The 19,851-nt window shown below is 32.2% G+C and overlaps 3 protein-coding genes across 4 annotated transcripts; all 3 read left to right on the forward strand.

Moving 5' to 3' along the window:
* The first annotated feature begins 2,375 nt into the window (after positions 1–2,375).
* On the forward strand, positions 2,376–3,160 carry LOC102582141 (uncharacterized). The gene has a single exon (XM_006341152.2). The coding sequence runs from the start codon at positions 2,398–2,400 to the stop codon at positions 3,151–3,153; it is 756 nt and encodes a 251-aa protein (XP_006341214.1). The 5' UTR covers positions 2,376–2,397; the 3' UTR covers positions 3,154–3,160.
* A 2,381-nt stretch (positions 3,161–5,541) lies between these two features.
* On the forward strand, positions 5,542–9,269 carry LOC102582463 (WD repeat-containing protein 44-like). Its single transcript, XM_006341153.2, has 7 exons — positions 5,542–7,223; positions 7,353–7,443; positions 7,526–7,683; positions 7,956–8,007; positions 8,096–8,175; positions 8,262–8,355; positions 8,438–9,269. The coding sequence occupies exons 1-7, from the start codon at positions 5,592–5,594 to the stop codon at positions 9,145–9,147; spliced, it is 2,817 nt and encodes a 938-aa protein (XP_006341215.1). The 5' UTR covers positions 5,542–5,591; the 3' UTR covers positions 9,148–9,269.
* Positions 9,270–9,898: 629 nt separating this feature from the next.
* LOC102578265 (uncharacterized) lies at positions 9,899–19,409 on the forward strand. Of its 2 annotated transcripts, XR_001472673.1 has the most exons (7): positions 9,899–10,542; positions 11,463–11,520; positions 11,598–11,715; positions 11,819–11,936; positions 13,106–13,174; positions 17,251–17,385; positions 19,221–19,409. XR_001472673.1 is itself a non-coding variant. In XM_006340972.2 (5 exons), the coding sequence occupies exons 1-5, from the start codon at positions 9,976–9,978 to the stop codon at positions 13,160–13,162; spliced, it is 918 nt and encodes a 305-aa protein (XP_006341034.1). In that variant the 5' UTR covers positions 9,899–9,975; the 3' UTR covers positions 13,163–13,614. The 2 variants fall into 2 exon arrangements, 1 of the variants encoding a protein (XP_006341034.1); XM_006340972.2 differs by lacking the exons at positions 17,251–17,385; positions 19,221–19,409 and having other exon boundaries at positions 13,106–13,614.
* Positions 19,410–19,851: the final 442 nt, after the last annotated feature.

Genomic DNA, 19,851 nt, shown 5'->3' on the forward strand with positions numbered 1-19,851 from the left:
TGAGAAGATATATATAAAGTACCTTAGTCAAATGAACCTCATAATTAATGCTGCATTCACATAGTTTCTTATTAAGTAGGTCAAAATCTAAATGACACTTATTTGGGATACGAGGGGACGATTTATAAACAAGGTAAAAAAAAATTAGATTAATATGGATTGTGGTGGAATGATTGCGATCTCTCCACTCTTAATCAAAGATATTAAGTTGGACACTTTGAGAATGATTCTTTTTATTGAGAGTGTCGTCCAAAAAAAATAAATCCCGCAATATGTGAATTCAAATTTAATTGTATCTCAGTATGAATATCAAAGATCAAAAGATCAAATGAAAAACAAAAACAAAAACAAAAACAATTTTATTTGATTGATCCGTTTAACTTAAAACTCTTCATTTTCTTTAATGACAAGTTTTTATAATGATACAAAATGTTATAGTTTTACGATCAAAAGTTTTAAGACCATAATTTAATAGTTCTTATTTTTTCTTAAATTTCGTACATAGTCAAATTTTACCACATAAATTGAAACGAGAGAAGTATATTTGTGTTTCAAATTATTGAACGGTCTCTTAGGAAAAAAATTATGCAATGAGAGGTTGTACTAGTAATTGTAACTCATGGTGAGCAAATTAATACACTGATAAAGTTAACAAAGTACGTTACTAAAATATTTAAATCGTAATAATGACTCATAAACACAATTGAAAGATACATTATAATTATTAATATTATAATGAATGAATATCTTGTCGTTTTGAGAATATTTTCGAGCAACATTCTTATTTTGGCTTACTTAATGCATCAATTTTCGAAGGCCTAATCATGAGAAATAGAGGTAGGTCAAAAAAGTATTAAGAAAAAATGATTCGATAGGATATACACGTATTTCTATTGTAACATATCGAAGAGACATGAATCTAGATAGAAGATTATGGATGTCGATAATTGGGATAAGATATACACGTACTCCTGTTGTTTTTATACTTTAATTTCTAATTATCTTACTCTTCAATTTTAGTATTACTCATCGTGTTTTTTGTTTTGGTTATTATATTATTTGCTATTGTTATTACTCTTTTCCTCATTATTTTCATACCTAAGTTGTTATATTTTACTTAATCGGCTCAAGTAGAAACAACTTCCCTACCTTGTAACGTTACATACATTCTACCCTCCCACATTCCAATTATGAAATTATAATGAGAATGTAATCCATTAGCATGTGTCTTTCGAAACTTAATTATGATTTTAAATATTTCATGTAAAATATCAAAATTAAATTATTATTTAATATAAATTTTCTATATTTTTTTAAAAAAGGAGGTCTAATAGCTATTGGTCCCTTAGCAAAATCACGTGCCTACTTTGCATCAAAGTGCGTAGCAAATCAGAAAACCAAACGAAAGCTATTCATCAACCCTCTATCTACAAAATAAAAATAAAATAAAATATTTGTACAATATTTTAGTCTGTTTCGAAAGAATGGTTTTTTTTTTATGGATTTTTAACTTTTAACTTTTCACGTGATATGTTTAAGATAACAAGAGTAAAATATATTTTAGTATGTTTGATATATTTTTAATTTAAGATCATATGATTCAAAAAACAATATTCAGTATACTTCCAGTCAAATTAAAACTGGACAAACAAATTGAATGGAAGTAATAAAAAGAAAAATGAAAAAAAATAAAAGAAATAACTATCCCTTCACTTTTACTTGTCACAATTCTCTTTACAAGAGTTAATTTTGACTAATTTTTAAAGCTAAATTAAATTAGATTAATTCAATATTTAAAAGTTATATAGATATTTGAAAACTATATATACACAAAATACTATAATTAAGTTGTATTCTTTTTAAATATTAATATAATAAAACAATACATTTATCACAACTTATAAAGTTTGACATTTAAAAAGCAAATACGTGAAAAATAAAAATGAGATAAAAGAAATTAATACTATATTACAAAGTCATATTCATGACCAAAACAACAAATACTATTATGATCCTTCACCCAAAAACAATTAAAAAGAAGAATTTTATGAGAGTTTGTATGCATTGGATCCTTCACCCAAAATTATTTTATAAACCTTAATATAAAACGTAATAATTATTTTCCTTCTTTATTCCTCCTTTTTTTCTTTCTTTCCCTTTCCTCTTCAAACTAGTGAAACTATACACAAATTACCATCAATTAGAACTAAAAGAGCTATAGCTAGCTAGGTCCAAAAATATTTGGTAACTTTTATTTGATAAAAAAAAACTCTTCTTCTTCTCCTAATTCTAATGTAACTACTGCACCTATTCCTATTCCTATTCTCCTCTTTATAATACATCAGCAAAAAAACCCTATTTTTAACCCCCAAGACCCTTTCTTGTTCACGATTGGATATGTCAAATTTTGATGAGAGCAATTCTAGTGAAAACCAACAACTACCCACTTTTAAAGATCCAAAAGGGTGTATAGATATTACAACAGATGATAATACCAAGAAAATTGTAATATTGCATCAAGATCCAAAAGGGTGTCAAGATATTATAATGGATGAACAAAAAGATGACGATGCCAACAAAAAAGAAATATTGCACCAAAATAATCCAAAAGAGTGTCAAGATATTACTATAGGAATCAAGAAAATAATGGTATTGCAAGAAGATCCAAAAGGGTGTCAAGATATTACAATGAACACTAACAACATAGTAATATTGCATCAAGTTTCTAATCAAAATCATCGTCAAGAAGATGGTGTTGTCAACGAGACAATAGTTATACAACGCGTTGAAGATGAATTGGTACTAGAAGATGGTGGTGTTAACGAGACAATAGTTATACAACACGTTGAAGACGAATTGCTACCAGAAGATGGTGTAGTTATACAACACGTTGAAGACGAATTGATACTAGAAGATATACAACACGTTGAAGATGATGTTGTCAACAATCTAGTACTACTAGAAGATGATAATGATGGATTTAGGACTCCAACTTCTTTGGAATCGAAAATTCCAATTTTGACAACATGTCCTGATGCACCAAGACGCAACTATAGTGGTATTAAACGAAAAGCTTCATCACCACCAAGAAGAGGGGAAAGAAATATAAGAATATGGAACGATTATCGTCATCGCAATACCGCTAGATTTTGACCGGAAAATCAAGAAATTAATCAACAACACCATACCAACAAGAGAATTATTACATAATAGATTTTTGTAAAAAATTAATCTTTAGTTAACCTATTTTATTTTAATATGTCGTTTGTTAGAACCATATATTAGTCAATGTGGTATATCTTTTATTTTTTAATTGTTGGATAGAGAAGAAATTAAACATATTCTTTTTCCATCTGTTCCATTTTATATGATTTAAACTATTATTTTAAGAGTTAGTTTTTTCTATGACAAGTTTATATGTCTTTTAAATATTTTAAATTGTTAATAATATAGTGTGATAGAAAATTAGATAATTCGAGCATCATAACGTGATGGAAGGAGATATTAATAGAGTTTGATTCTATTTTGTTTTTTCAGTTTGGATGTTTTCATGTTTTTTCTTGTGATTTTAACTTTTTTTGCTTAGATTAAAGTTAGAAAAAGAGATGTGTGAGGGTGGGGTGGGGGTGGGGGGGTGAAGTAAAGACCAAGAAACTATAAAGAGGTAGGCATAAACATACAACTTTATTGTATTGTCACCTATCTTCTTTTGTAATCAAGGTGTTATGTAGTTTATAAAAAGTAAAGTAAAGAAAAGATTCCCAAAATATAACGACTCTTTCTCCTTTACACTTTTTATTTTTTTCTCAAAAAGGTTTTCCTATAGAAGTAAGTAGAGGTGTAAAAAAAGAGAGATTAAAATCGATCAAATCGAATTAATTAAAAAATAACTATTACTACTATATATCAAAAGTTCTTTATTACCGGTCATTTCTTAATCTAAAAGGAAGAGAATTGGAACTTACACTGACTAATAAGTAATCTTAAGATTGCACACATTTTATCCTTTTTATATCTCACTCGTAAGACTATACTAAATATATTGTTGTTATAAATTTTAATCATACTGATAAATTAGATGTTCGAATGATATATATTTATGTAAGTTAACTTTTCTATTACATTTTTGTTTTCAGGTGGAAACAATCTTTTTAATTATTGACAGTTAGAGGTGTTCAAGATTTGATTTGCCCGATTTTTTGTTAAAATCAAATTCATATAATTAGTTTTATTTATTAAAAATTAATCAAATATATAATAAGGAATATTCAATATTCTTCCAACTTATAATCAGTCATTATGATGGGCGATGGCTATAGCTTTTTTAGTTTATGAAGAAAATGTCTAAGATTTACAAACTAAGTAATTAACTTTATAAAGCGTAAATTTCAATAGCCTAGTAAACATAAATAAAATTTTGATAAAAAGATCTAAAGTATTTATGTTTTTTTCACAAAAATTAATTGACGTATTATATATATAGTTATAAAAAAAATTGTGTATAAAGTTGATCGATTTGAATATAGTTATAAAAAATTGTGTATAAGGTTGATCGATTTGATATGATTTTATCTCCTATTTATTTTTAATCAAATCAAATCAAATCAAATATTAATAAATTCATTCTATGTAACAATCGACGAATAGAACATCACCACATATAGTTTAGCTATAATCATAAACTTTATAATACATGCAAATAATTCGTGGTACAAATTGTGGTTTCAAACACTTGGACAACTATATTATGCTAATAATACAATTAATTATTGCCTACATAACTACCAACAAGTTTGTTGCCAGAATTATAGTACTAAAAAAAATTCCAAAAGATTAGAAAAAAAAAAACTTTTTTAATGCACGACCTTCCAATTCTTCATATCCTAGGCATATCATAAAATAAAATAATAAAATGATTTATGATTGGGTAGGAATAAAGAGAATGTCAGAAATTTAAACACAAAAAAATCAACAAATGCAAAGACATGATAACCTAAATGCCAACGTGAGGAGATGTAATCCTCCCTCCTTTTCAATTTGATTATCTGGATTTTAACTTGACACAAAGTTTAAAAAGTAAAGAAATTTTTTTAAATTTTGTTGTCTTAAATTAAAGATACATAGTATATATTAAATGCTCTTTAATCTTGTGATTTTAGATATGTCACGTGATAAATTTACATTAAATGGTTATTAAAACAACATTGTGATACCCAGTGAAATCTCCTTAGTGGAGTTTGGAGATAGTTGAGCGTACGCAGACCGTACAGTAATAAACCACAAAAATGCAATAACCTAAACACAACCAACAAGAAGTGATGGTGGAATAAAACAATAATATAATTTTTTTTGCAAACAGACTAAAACGGAAAGTAAGACATATCGTTACGGAAATGTACATTTCATTAACCGTTTTATTTTCCCTCTTTCACAAAGAGTCTTTCTTACCTTATTTTTCTCTCTTCCACTTCTCTGTTTTTTTCCCTCTTTCCTCCCCTTAGAGAAACAAACAAACAAACAACACAAAAACACAAGTTTCTTTGATCATATTTGATTGATTATATTCATCTTTTTACTATCAATGTGCTACGATGGATCATCGGAGAACGTTAACGATGAACTGGGATGGTCTTGGAGACGATCAAGATGACGATGACAACTTCTTTGAGTCTCGTGATCGTCTCTCCACAGCCATCCCCCTTGACTTAGGATCCTCAGGATCAGATGATGATAATGAATACGAAGACAGTCGTCTCTCCTTTGTTTCGACTCTTTCCTCAGCCTCCATCAAGAAATTCCAAGGAATTGAAATTGAAACAGTTTCTGATTCATTTAGCAGTGCGGACTATGGAATGTGGATGGCTGAACCAGGGGATATTAAGGAACGTCGTAAACGCCTCTTACAAGGTATGGGATTGTCAAGCAATAAGGACCTCCTCAAGTTGAAAAGTGCCAAGATTGTAAGGGCTATTTCAAGAAAGGTTGAGAAAATCAAGGACACGAAAACATCTAAGATGAATGATTCTTCGCGTGTAAAAGGATTAAATCAAGAACGTGAGCCTGTAACTATACAACCGATTAAGTTGGTAAGGTCGAGATCAGATGGAGATATACAATACTTTTCTGTAAATACAAAGAAAAGGAAAGAGGATTTAATTGGTGACATTTCTAAACAACGTCTCACAAGGACATTTTCGGGTGTTTTAGCACCGAGTATAGGTACATGTCAATTAACAGGTTCTGTTAGAATGTCGCCAACAAAAACCAGAAGTAGATCGTTGATGCAAAATGGGAGTGATTTGTTATCAAATGGGAATCCTGATGTGGGATTTGCTTCTTTTTTCTTGATAAAGAATTTGGACACCGGAAAGGAGTTTATAGTCAAAGAGAGTAATGAAAACGGAATGTGGAATAAGCTGAGTGATATTCAGACAGGGAAACAACTTACGATGGATGAATTTGAAAAACATGTGGGATATTCTCCTGTTGTGAAGGAGCTGATGAGACGAGTAAATGGATCAAGAAGTCACGATGATGAGAGGAAGCTAAACGCGAATTCATATCTTAGTAAGAGTTTTAGGAATAGTAAGAGAAGGGGAGTTGCTCTTTTGAAGAACATAAAAGGAGTAGCACATAGTATGAGTGGAAAAATTATTGATAAAGAACGCGAACAACCTGTACCTGAGGAACAGCAGAAGCCGAATAAGAACTCCTCCAAATGGATTAAAGTCCGACAGCATGGGAAATCGTGCAAGGAATTCACAGCTTTGCATTTAAGCCAAGAAATCCATGCTCACGAGGGTTCAATATGGACGATAAGATTCAGCTCGGATGCACATTATCTAGCAACAGCAGGAGAAGATACATTGATTCATATATGGGAAGTGCAAGAATGTGAAGTAACCAACGATCTAAACTCTGTTGGTGGTACAATGGGAGGTTCTGCAAGTGCCTCGCCTAATCATCCAACGACTGGCTCATTCAGTGCCTCCCCTGTTCATCCAATTGCTAGGTCTAATTCAGACCGGCCTCCTCTTCCGGAGACTGGACATATTACATCAGAAAGAAGGAAGAAGGGGAAGGTATCACATAAGAAAAAGGGCAACTCAATTCCGGAGTATGTCAACGTACCAGAAACTGTTTTTGCTCTTTCGGAGAAACCAATATGCACTCTTAAAGGTCATCAAGATGATGTGTTGGACTTGTCTTGGTCAAGATCTCAGGTCAGTTTCCTCCACTTTCATTTCAGTTAACTAGCACAAAATCGCGTTGTTTACTGCAAACAAAGCGAATAATATCTACTATATCATGTTTTAAACATACATAACATGGAGTGTGAAACTTGAATGCAGCAACTGCTTTCATCGTCGATAGACAAGACTGTCAGGCTATGGGATGTTGAAACTCAGAGTTGCTTAAAAATGTTCGCGCACAATGACTATGGTGAGATGCAGCTAGTCAATTTAGACTTAAATATGATGATTCCTTCGCGTTATTTGCATCTGATGAGCTTATGGTCTGGCAGTAACTTGCATACAGATCAATCCAATGGACGATGACTACTTCATCAGCGGTTCTCTGGATGCAAAGGTTCGGATTTGGAATATACCTGATCGAAAAGTTGTAGATTGGACTGATCTTCATGAAATGGTCACTGCTACTTGCTTCACCCCTGATGGCCAGGTAGATATGTCTATTTTACTTGTATTATATTCGAACATTCACTAGACTAAAGCTTACGCCAAACACGCGCCATAATACTCCAATTGTACATTAACTCCTGCTATTACATACCCTCCCTGCTATACACAACAACATACTCAGTGTAGTCCCACAGGAAATTTCCCGACTCCTTAGAATTCAAGGATACAGTGGTACGAGCTTATAGAATAGATCCTGTTCAAGTAAGGTTAACAGTATCAATGAATTCTTCGGGTTTTTTTTCGTTCTTGAAGGGTGCTTTAATAGGCTCACATAAAGGAAGCTGTCGTATGTACAATACTTCTGGTATGTAATGCATAACATACCATCTTTTATCAACTTGATAATTACCGCGGAAACAGTAGCTGATTTCCAATGTGTGTTTATTATTCAGAATGCAAACTGGAACAAAAAGACAATATCGAAATTCAACCTAAGAAGAATTCTCAACTCAAGAAGGTCACTGGTTTACAGGTATTTACCCTCTTCTAGAGGTACTGTCTCGATGTACGGTTTCTTTTCTTCAAGATCTATTGAAAGCTGAACATATTTATTTCCAGTTTGCTCCATGGAATCCATCAGAAGTGCTTATAACTTCAGCTGATTCTCGTATCAGAATTTTTGACGGATCAGATATGATCTATAAGTTTAGAGGTATTTTCTCTACTATTTACTCTTTTCGAGAGTTCAAAACAACATCCATGTAACAAAATGTTCTATTTTGTGGTGGCATCAGGTTTCCGAAATACAAGTAGCCAAATTGCAGCTTCGTTTAGTTCAGATGGAAAGTATGTCATAAGTGCTAGTGAAGATTCTCATGTGTACATATGGAAGAGAGAAGAACCTAAGAGCCCCAGGGGAAAAGTTAGAACTTCAATCTCAGTTCAAGCTCACGAGCGATTTCAGTGTAAAGATGTTTCAGTTGCCATACCATGGCTAGGTAGTGTAAAGAATGAGGCACCACTTGTAGAGATGCATTCAAAAAGGCATTCGAAACGTTTCCTCCCACCCCAGTATCCTAACGGAGGTTCTCCAACAAAAGAAAACTCGGATGTGGCAAATAGTAAAAGGCATACGCCACCTCTACCTAACAAAAGTAATACATTGGAGAGAGTTCAAAGTAGTCATGAAGAGGAAGACTTAGCTCAAATCTCTCGTTCAGATTTTGGTAATGGTCACGGAGAATCATTTGCATCAGGTTCTTCATCAAATAGATTTGGTGATTCACCTTCTATATCTGCGTCCAGCAGCTCCCGATCACAATCTTGGTCCTCCTCTTGGTCTCAGGATGGTAGTAATAGCCACGGCAGCAATGTTATACAAGCAACAGCATGGGGGATGGTAATTGTGACAGCAAGTTTGGGAGGTGAAATCAGAATTTATCAAAATTTTGGGCTACCACTGAAAGCTGGACGTCAAACGAATCTCTTTAGAGACCTGACATAAATTGTTTGTTAGGAATCAAATCGATAATATTCTGTTCTCGCCTTCACATTTTTCTGTAATACCTAGTTGTTTAAGACTTAGACGAGCTCACGATAAACTGAACAAGGCAGAAGCCATCGGCTTCCCATTGTTGATAAGTAAATGCAGAAACAGGTAAGTTTTTTTTTCTCTTTTTAGTACCATTTACATTAGAAAAAACCAAGTAGAGATCATAGTGTTCAATCTTCCAACAAATTCAGCATTTTAACTAGCATTGTGCAAACCTTTGTTTTCATTACAAGTGTTACAAATATCGAATACATGAGAAATTTCATTGGCACGGTTTACTTTAAGAACATCTCAAGGGGTGTGATGTAGACAGTCTATCCTAATGCAAGTGGTGCTTCCCATGCACAAACTCTTGACCTGTAGATCACACAGAGATAACTTTACCGTTGCTCCGAAACTCCCTTCCTGAAACAACAATAACTAGAGATGTTCAAAAGCAATGACGTGATATCAAAGGCGAAAAGCACAAACAAACTCTTAAGATCCGTTGTGGCTTTAAGCATAGAGGTCAATGCAGAAATAACGTGAGTGTTTTAACAAAGAAAGACACCACTAGAGAAAAAAATTACAAGTACGACTTGTAATAAGGTCAAAGAAAAACTTATTTAAATTTCGAAATCTGATAAATGTCACGTAAATTGTTAAAGACGAACCGACACGTATAAGCTATTTTAAATTTGAATTCTGGCACTAGGCGGTAAGGTTCCTTGACTCACATTTCCAAATCCGCAAAGTTCAGCACAAACTTCTGGAGAAAGTTTTACATCTCTGAAGAATAAAATGGATTCTCCGATCAATTACGCAATCGACGACAAGGATCTAGACGACGCTGCATTATGGGCGGTGATTGATTCCGCCGCCGCTGCCGCCTCCTCCACCACCGCCGTCACTAAGTACAGCAAACCGCTACCTAACAATCACTCTCCAATTAGGCCTTTTCCTAGCTCAAATCCTTCTCCACAATCTAGGCTCGGAAAAACCCCTAGAAACTTCCAAAATCATCACCATAACGGAGAGGTACTAAATCACCGGCCGCAGAAAATGTCCAGGTCAGATTCTAACTGCGTTTCGGGACTGAGCAAGACGAGTCCGAATCCGATGGCGGTAGTTAAGCATGTGCAGAGAGATCCGTCTGTGACGAGTTATTCGTCGCCGGTGACGAGGTCTCCGGCTCCGGTGATGGAGTATGATCAGAGGTATAACAGTCCGATTGTTTCGGAGTGTTCGCCGGTGGCTACAATGAGTCATGGACAGCGTGAGGATAGAGATGGTGTCATTAGACATAGCTTGGCTGGTCCATTTCCATCCGTTTCTCTGTTCAAGGAGTATCAAAATGCAGCGATGGCGGTAAATTGATCAATTTTAACTTTACTATGTCATATTTCCAGCATTAGATAGTACGTTTATCAATAGTTTAGCCAATTTTTTAGATATAAGTGTATCCAAATTGCTTAAGAGCTGCACAGATAGAGTGTTTTGGCATGATAAATGATGCTGTTCGATCTGAAATTTAATATGAATTTGGTATATTACCTGTTGTTATGCGAGCTCAATTTTTTGATTCACATAAAAATTGACAGTCCATATTAGCCTCTTGCTCAATGTAGATGTCAGTTGTAACTTTGCTTTCTGTTCTTTGAGCTACTTTAGTGCACTTGAAGAGAAAGCTCTCCAAGTTATTGTGTCTACTCGTTTGTAATCCTCATCTTCACCTATTTTGCATTAAGGACGCGAGTAAGATTTATGCTATTCGTAGATTTGTTAGGTTTCGTTCCCATTTTCCCATTATTGCTTTCTTGGTGACAGACTTGTCACTTGTCTAATTTCCTCATTGAACATTATACTTCTTTTGCCATCACAAGAAATGTATCTCTCAATTTTTTAATGGTAGTGGAAGTGCTTCAGCCTCTTAAACAAACTTAGTACTTGGTAGCAATTGAAGGAAAGATGATCAAGAGAAACTATGGATAATTACTAGGAATTGATGAGGAATCAGAATTTTATGCTTAAATTGAATCAGCAAATCATTGTGCGAAAAATCTTTAAATGTCTAGGCAAAACTTGACTATCTCTCAAAATCTGAGCAATGTCTGCACCTTTTCTAGAATAACTTGTTACAAGTCCCCTTCAAGATAAATAGAACTACACTGCCAGTCAGTTTTTGTTAACCTTTATAATCAGCAATTACAGCTGTTGTTTTATCACGAATTCTTTTTGTATACTTGAATGTGATTTCATCAGGGATTAAGTAATTAAACATTTCACAGATTCTGGAGAAAAGTGACTACACTATGATTTCTGGACATCCCTTCATAAAAAAAACTGGTATGTTATTAGACTTTGGTCATTGGTTTCTTCTACTCTCAGTTAAACTGCATGAACGAAATCAACTTTTTGCGCAGGTTGGAGGAAGATATCTTTTTACTTCAATCTATCATATGAAATTAAAGACAAGACCATTGAGTTTGATGACAACCGTAATGTCCTGCGTGCTGAATTTATAGTTCGGGCGCACATGCAGTATGTTCTTTTGGTTCACCAACTATTTCTATCCAAATGTGTTGCTATGCTAGACTTTTTTTCATCTTATTCCTTCTTTCCCTTTCTTTTGTTTCATTGGTAGGGGTGGTAGGTTCTCAGATGGATGGGGATCATGTGAACGGCGGGAGAAGAAGTTTCTAAAACCAAATCATGACATTCCCAGCACAGCAGAAACCAGAGCCAAAAATAAAGCATGCCAGGTACATATATTTCCTTCCATAGGAACCCATAAAAGATAAGTTATTTATCCTCATTTAATTCAATTTATTCGTTCACTCTTGCTCACTGCTTAATTTGTTGGTGGAGTGTATTCATTAATGATTTTAGGCTTAATTGCCAGCCAATGCAGCTTGTACCTTCTTACGTGAAACATTGTTCTTTGTGAGTAGGGTGTGTTGTTTCTTTCATCTAAGGTGCATAGAGCAGTTAGAGTAATAAAACTGCTTTGAGGCTCACTTGTGTTTTTTGGGCCTTCGTGATGCTATCTAGGCCGGATATTGTCATAGCTGTACTTGTATATGCAGATGGATGTACATATATTCTTGCTCTTCAGTGATGCTATCTAGGCTGCTTTTTGTTTTTCCTAGCTTCCTCTTGCCTTTATTAAATATGCAGACGGATGTACATATATTCTTGCTCTTCAGTGATGTATTGCTTTAGGTCACTTGATTTTAATGTGCTAACCCCAGCACTATTTCTAAAGTCAGATTATCTCCTGTCTGGCTCATTTTCTCAGTAGTTCATCCTAACAAATATGAAATTCCTGCAACAACTTTATTCTGTACAAGCATTATTCAAATATCAGGTTAATGTGTCCCACATTAGTGGAGGAAATGAGTTGTTGTCTTCTAATTTTTACCTCTTGAACTAGATTTTGGGTTGAATTAGGCTCAGGGTCCATCCTCAACATGATATAAGAGCCTGGCCCATTCATGTTCTTGTAATCATATTGTCCACACACCATATGTCCAACCTTGGGCGTTGAAGGAGGGGGTTACTATGTGACCCATATTGGTGAAGGAAATGAGTCATTGTCTCCTTGTAAGGTCTTGAGTAATTCTCCCTTCATGAGCTAGTTTTTGGGATTTTGTTAAGCGCAAAATCCATTCATGAATTTGACACTGAAATCCCCATAGGAAGAAGAATATGGTAGTCTTTTATCAGTGTTCTTTTCCACAAATCATACATGCATTTTGCTTATTGAAAATGCATGGTCCGTGGCATATTACTAACCCTGTTCTTGTTCTTGCCAGTCATCTCTATTTGTACTATTCACTTTCTGCTGTTGGACTATTTGTTCCTTTCTATAAAAATCAATTCTCCACTATTGTAAATTAGTTTGTTAAGCAACTCAATTAAAAATTTACAGGACTTGCTTGGAATTGGAGAATATCGACCTGGTATGGACCAGAGTAGTAATGGGTAAAACAATCATACAGTAAGTATTCCATTAGGTACTCTATATCTAAGTCATTTGCAGTTCAATTGACCAAGAGGAGAATTCACAGCCAAAATTGAGATTGGGTTATATTAAAAGTTATGGAATCAAGTATAGAAAGAAGTATGTACAGTACACTCCCAGTGTACTTGTAATATCTGTAGTAGTTTACCTAGTAATTTTGAGCGGAGGATCTATTGGAAACAACTCTCTACCCCACTAAGATAGGGTAAAGTCTGCGTATTTCCTACTCTCTCATACCTCGCTTGTCGGTTTGCACCGGATATGTTGTTGTTTATTCTCTCCTTGACATGATACCTACTTTCAATCATGCTGGCCTGTGTGCAACAATACACCAGGCAGCAGCATGGACTTCCAAATTTTATAGCTATACTTTTCCATGTTTGATTTATATAAAATGACATTTTTATTTGGCATTATATATCATAAATTGACAGTTAGCTTGTCTTCATCAGACCCATATCTTCACCTTTTGACCCAAATTGTCACATTTTTTCTTTAGTGGCAATATGAAAATGGGCAACTGTGGTAGAATAGTTTTTAGATCTGACACACCGACATTTGCTCTTGTTAAATTAGACGTATATTTCGAGTATTGTGTAAATTATATTATTGAGATGGTGACACTCCTATTAATGATCTCCGTTGACATCGCCGTACTTGAAGACTGTGATCTATTTGCCCCATAGTAACTTCTTTTAAATATGACTTTGGGCGTTTGGTCACGAAGTTCTTTTTACTTATTTCTCGGAGTTGAACTCCGACATAAGAATTTAATACCTTAGTTGATTGACTGAACTTTCACCTTGTTTGGTGAGGGTTCGATTCTCTCACTTTATAATCTCCTTTCCTATTTCCTCCTTCCTTTCGGAAAACAAATTAGTGGAATTCAACTTGAAGTTGAATTTTGGGAACTCCAAAACTCACAAAAATTCAAAAACGTCTCTTATTTGTATTTATGGTTCTAATATCATTTTTCACTTTGAAAACAAAAGTACTTTCTTCAAATACTCACTATTTTCATAGTGAAATGCCCTCAAAATGTCTATTGAAGAAGTGCAGATCATAGATTTTTCTGCACGAGATGTTTACCTCAAATTAATAATACTTGATATGAATATGTGGATAAATTGTCATCTTGTTAAAAATAAAATTAGAATATTTTGATATAAATAGCGGGTGCGGATAATTTTTCAATCGATTGCCGGATTGCGTATATCTTGGCATTGTAAGAGTTAATTCTTTACATCTTTTTAACTTTTGCATTTTCTAATTAAGTATTTTGTTCTATAATATATGGGCTAAGCTTTTAATGTAGAATACTTTTGATAAGCTATCTTTTTTTGGTTTCTTTTGAAACTCTTCGAAACTTTTCATGATTGACAACTATTTTCTTGGATGATTTACTTTGAACTAATACTATGTAAAAATTCTATTAAATTCTCACTTTAGTAACTGTGTCAACTTTGACCATGTGAGTTTAGAAAATCATAATTAGTCTTAAATTGGGATAAAAAGGACAAATAACAATACCTTGACAGCAAATGTAAAAACTTTTTAATTATGAATTATGATGAGCGTATATCTTTTACTAACGACTGATGGGGTTCAACCAAAAAGTTTTGCAACTATGTATGGTTTATCATATAAATAAAAGCAATCAAGGTGTGATCTAATAATTAATGAAATTGACCCAAATAATGAAGATTAGAGTTTAAATAAGATGATTTTTTTCTATATATTTTAAGTTTTAGCAGATAAAATGAATCAACAATTATGGTAGGAAGGAGATAATAAGCACTTGATGAGAGAATCCAAACTCGTAACATAAAAACCTACATCCACCCATGTTAATGAAATACTTGAGGTGCACTAAAAAATCACAAATGATAGATATTTGGAAGGGGGAAAAATTGAGTTACACCTAAGGTAATCCGTTATAAAAAAAAAATTAAAAATTAAGGGGTAACTACATTGTACTAACCATGGCCCTCATACCCAAGAGATAAGAGTTATAGACCAAGCTCTTCTTTTATTCTTTTTCTTTCCGGTAGGGGTGTACAAAACCGAACCAAATCGTAAATCGAGTCAAATCAAGAAAAAAAACCCGACTAATGATTCATTTGACTTGGTTTGGTATTGGAAAAAAAAATCGACTATATTTGGGTTGGTTTGGTTTTAACTAAAAAAAACCAACCCGAGACCAAACCAACACGACATTATATACATAATTTTAAAATTTTATTTTATACGTAAAAATATTTACTTTGATATAATTTTTAAATATTTCTTATACTTTTTCATAGTTTTTATCTTTTAATATATTATTTCAAGTTTGAAACTTAGAATTCTGAATGGTTCAATAAAGATTATAGACAACAGATGTTGATAATTATAATAAAGCTTAAATCAAAATCAAATTAATACTAATGCAAAAAGAAAATCAATTCAACACTAAGAATGACAATAATATTGAATATTTGTTCTTTGGTTTTATATTGGTTTAGACAATTCAAATACATAATCTAATTTTAATTTCCTTTAATATTTAGTCATGTAACTAATACTTCTTAAACTTATTTTAGCATGATTTAGTACTTTTAAATTATGATCATTTTCATTATGACTTGTTAATTTGCAATATTTGTTTTACGCGATTTCATTATTATTATTTTTTTTGTTGGATATTTTAGTGTCATTACTCATATCATATTTTGTGTTATTTTCTTAAGAAACATCTTAGATAGTTGTATTTTAATAGGACCAAAGAAATATTTGAAGTACAAGTAAATCATATGTTTGTATGAATACTTTACCGAAAAAACCCAAAAAAATTCGAGGTTGAAAAACTCGAGTTTTATTGGTTTGGTTTGGTTTATAGATTTAAAAATCCGACACAAATGGTTTGGTTTGATATTTGAAAAACTCAAACCAACCCGGTCATGTACACCCCTACTTTCCGGTGTCCGAAACTTGCATTGGAGTCTTAACTTAATTTGAATCGCACACATTTGACGATAACGCTCCCCACAAGATTTTTCTTCATATCCAAGACTTGAACTTAGGATTTCTAATTAAGGGCGGTGCAATCCCACCAACCAAACTTACTTTTCTTTGGAAGATGCTATTATTATTAGTTCTCAGTGCCACCACATTCTTGTATAAATACTTTTCTTTTCTATCTTTTGTTGCTCAGAGAAAGAAAGGATATAAACTAAACTTATGAAGTTGACAATTAATTCTTTTTCACTCTCATTATCCCCCCTAATTTTTAGTTAATCTTTAAATCCATCGATCAATCAATCTCTCTTCAAATCAACAATCAAGGAAATCCATGGCTCAACAGGTATACTCCTTTGTCCTTAATTTTTTTTCTTCAATTTTTGTTCCATTACATGAGGGGGAAAAGAGAGAATGAGAAGGAAACTAATATCGTGAGAATCGAACTGACACCTATTATATAATGATTCTCATCGAGACTACTTGACTGTAAGTTCGTAATAGTCACTCCTCTTTTGTCCTTGATCTTTTCCTATTACATTAGGAGGGAAAAGAGGGCAATGAGAATCGAACTAGCATCTACTGTACAATGATTCTCATTAATACTACTAGACTGTAAGTTCGTAATAGTCACTCTTTTGTCCTTGATCTTTTCCTATTACATTAGGAGGGAAAACAGGGCAATGAGAATCGAACTAGCATCTACTGTACAATGATTCTCATTAATACTACTAGACTGTAAGTTCGTAATAGTCACTCCTTCTTTTGTCCTTGATCTTTTCCTATTACATTAGGAGGGAAAAGAGGGAATGAGAATCGAACTTACATCTATTGTATAATGATTCTCATGAAATACTACTAGACGTAAACCGACATTATGAGAATCGAACTAACCTAGTATATAAATGACTTTTACTAATACTACTAGACTATAAGTCGATCTTCTTTTTCCCCTCACTAACATCAAAATGAAATTTCTTTAACATATTTCTTTTTAGTGAATTTTGGAAGGTTTTTTTTTATTGATTTTAAATTTGGATGATATGATATTGCAGGATGAAGGTTGGCCACTTGGGCTTCAACCATTAAATGTGAGAAATCATGGATTTAATGGATCAATTTCATTCAATACTTTGATTACTGTTTCTCCCTCTTCTTCCTCTCATTCTTCTTCTGATCTTGATACTGAGGTTTGTACACTTTTTTTTTCTTAAAGAATATTCTTTATATCCAAAATTAGAAATAACTAAAAATGAACAAATATTGGCCTTAAAAACACTCTAATTGGTTGAGAATACATCAATAAGTTATCAAAGTGATATGTGAAAGTTGTCTTTCCTTTTAGATTTAATCATGTGATATCTGAAATTTATTATGCCAAAACACTTTATATTAGTATTTTGGTTTTATTTTTTACTCGAATTTAACATTTTTAATTAAATGCGAAGGAATCTAATTATATTTTATGACACCCATTTATGGTGTTATTTATTTTTTAATAAAAGTATGCATGATTTTTTATTTTTTTTCATGTTATATTCACAATGGGGTCAATGTCTTATCAAAAAGTGGAAGGGGAGATATAGCACTTTTCTCTTTACACATGGCCTTACAATTATTATGTTTCTCAAGTCTTTCAGAGAGAAAAAAGAGTAATATTTTACACAAAATATCCTCTTTCTTTTTTCTCTATATATATTAGGGCTCGTTTGGTGTGAGGGATTAGAAATAATAGTGATGGGATAAAAAAAAATTATGTTGTTTGGTTGGCAAGTCCGGGATAACTTATCTCGGGATTAATAATTAGTACCGGGATAAGTTATCCCTCCCCATGGGTGGTATAGTAATCCCGGGATAACGTATCCCGAGATAAAATAGGTAAATGACAAAAATGTCCCTTTAAATCTTTTTTATACATCATTTTTTACATTTATGTATATTTACATTTTTTTAATACCATGTATAATAATATTTACTACTCCTTATTTTTATGATAATTATACATATTTTTTCTATTAAAAAAATTATACTATATTAAATATAATTTTTTATTTATGAATTTATTTGACTAATTCTTATGTTTTTTATTTTGATTTCTCATAAATTTTCTTCTCTTTAATAAACTTAAGAGGGAAGTTCTATTTTTAAGCTAAATAAGAAAAAAGTTATATTTTTAAATACACATGGTACTTATCATGGGAATACATAAACAAAAATATTTAAGTTAAATAAAATAAAAGTTTTATTTTAAAAAATGAATAACTAAAGCTCACAAAGAAATATTTAAAAAGTTTAAATAAAGTGAAGGGTAATTTTGTAAATAAACAACTTGTTCTTAAAATTTATCAATATATATTATTGTGAATATAACAAACCAAACACTCAATAAGAAATAATCTCAGGACAACTTATCCCATCATAACTAATCCCAACATAACTTATCCCAACATAACTTATCCCATCATAACTCATATTCAAACCAAACGACCCTTAGAGTATAATATGTTGACAATATGTTAAATAAGTCAGTAAATTTTACTTAAATATTCAAATAATAATCCATTTCAATTAAATATTTAAACTCAATGAAATATTTTTATTAAACACTTTGGATTTATATTTTAGAAAAGTTTATGCATGTGTTCTCTAACGTAGATATGCATTTTTCTTTAGTTATACATATCAATTAGAATAGGCCTGAGATTCTACAGATTATTGAGGCTAATATGAATAATTACAAGAAACTAAGTGATATATTTTAAGTGGTTAACTCTTTTATATAATGACTGATTGAGAGCACATGCAAAAAAAAATTCCAAAATTTTGAATAAAAATATTTTATCATATATTCAGATATTCAATAAAAACATACCATGATTCAAGTACCTAAATAAACTTTACTGATAAATTTAAAGGGCGGTCAATATATTCAACCTCTCTCTTTTATGATTTTTCTTTTAGTGATATATTTTTTTTATATACGTAAGAGATCTGAAAAAGTCATTTTCTTATTCGTTGGTTGCAGTCTACTACTACTACATTCTTTCATGACAAAAGCATAACTCTAGGAAGCCTCATTGGAATTACAAATATTCTAGAGTTTTCAAGAAGATCAACAAGAAGAAGAACAATTGTGGAAACCAAAATAAGGGACAAGAACAACAAGAAGAATATTAATATTAATATTAACAAATCAAGAACTTGGTTATTTTCACTTTGCTCAAAATTAACTACTGATGCAGTTAACATTAACAACACTAATCCTGCTCCATCTTTAGGCCATTTTCTTGAAGAAGAGAGAAAAGCAGCTGCTAATAATAATAATAATAATTATGGACTTGATGATTTTAATCAATTATTAGATCATGATCATTCAAATGTGAACAATAATTCATTGTTCATTAGTGGCCAAATTGCTCCTCCTCATGATAATGATGATGAGTCAAAAAAAGGGCTATTTGAGCAAAATGGTCATCATGGAAGTCCTTTGATTTTCTCATGTTTATGTGGACATTTAGTTCATTGATATTTTTAATTGTTGTGTAATTTTATTATTAACATATTTTAATTGTCTTCTTGGGATGGAAAATTAAATTTGGCTTAATTGTGGGTTTGGAGGGGGGGGGGGGGGGGTGGGAATCTTGATCTTCGAGCAT

Source organism: Solanum tuberosum, unplaced genomic scaffold, assembly GCF_000226075.1.
Source record: "Solanum tuberosum cultivar DM 1-3 516 R44 unplaced genomic scaffold, SolTub_3.0 scf00021, whole genome shotgun sequence".
NCBI lineage: Eukaryota > Viridiplantae > Streptophyta > Magnoliopsida > Solanales > Solanaceae > Solanum > Solanum tuberosum.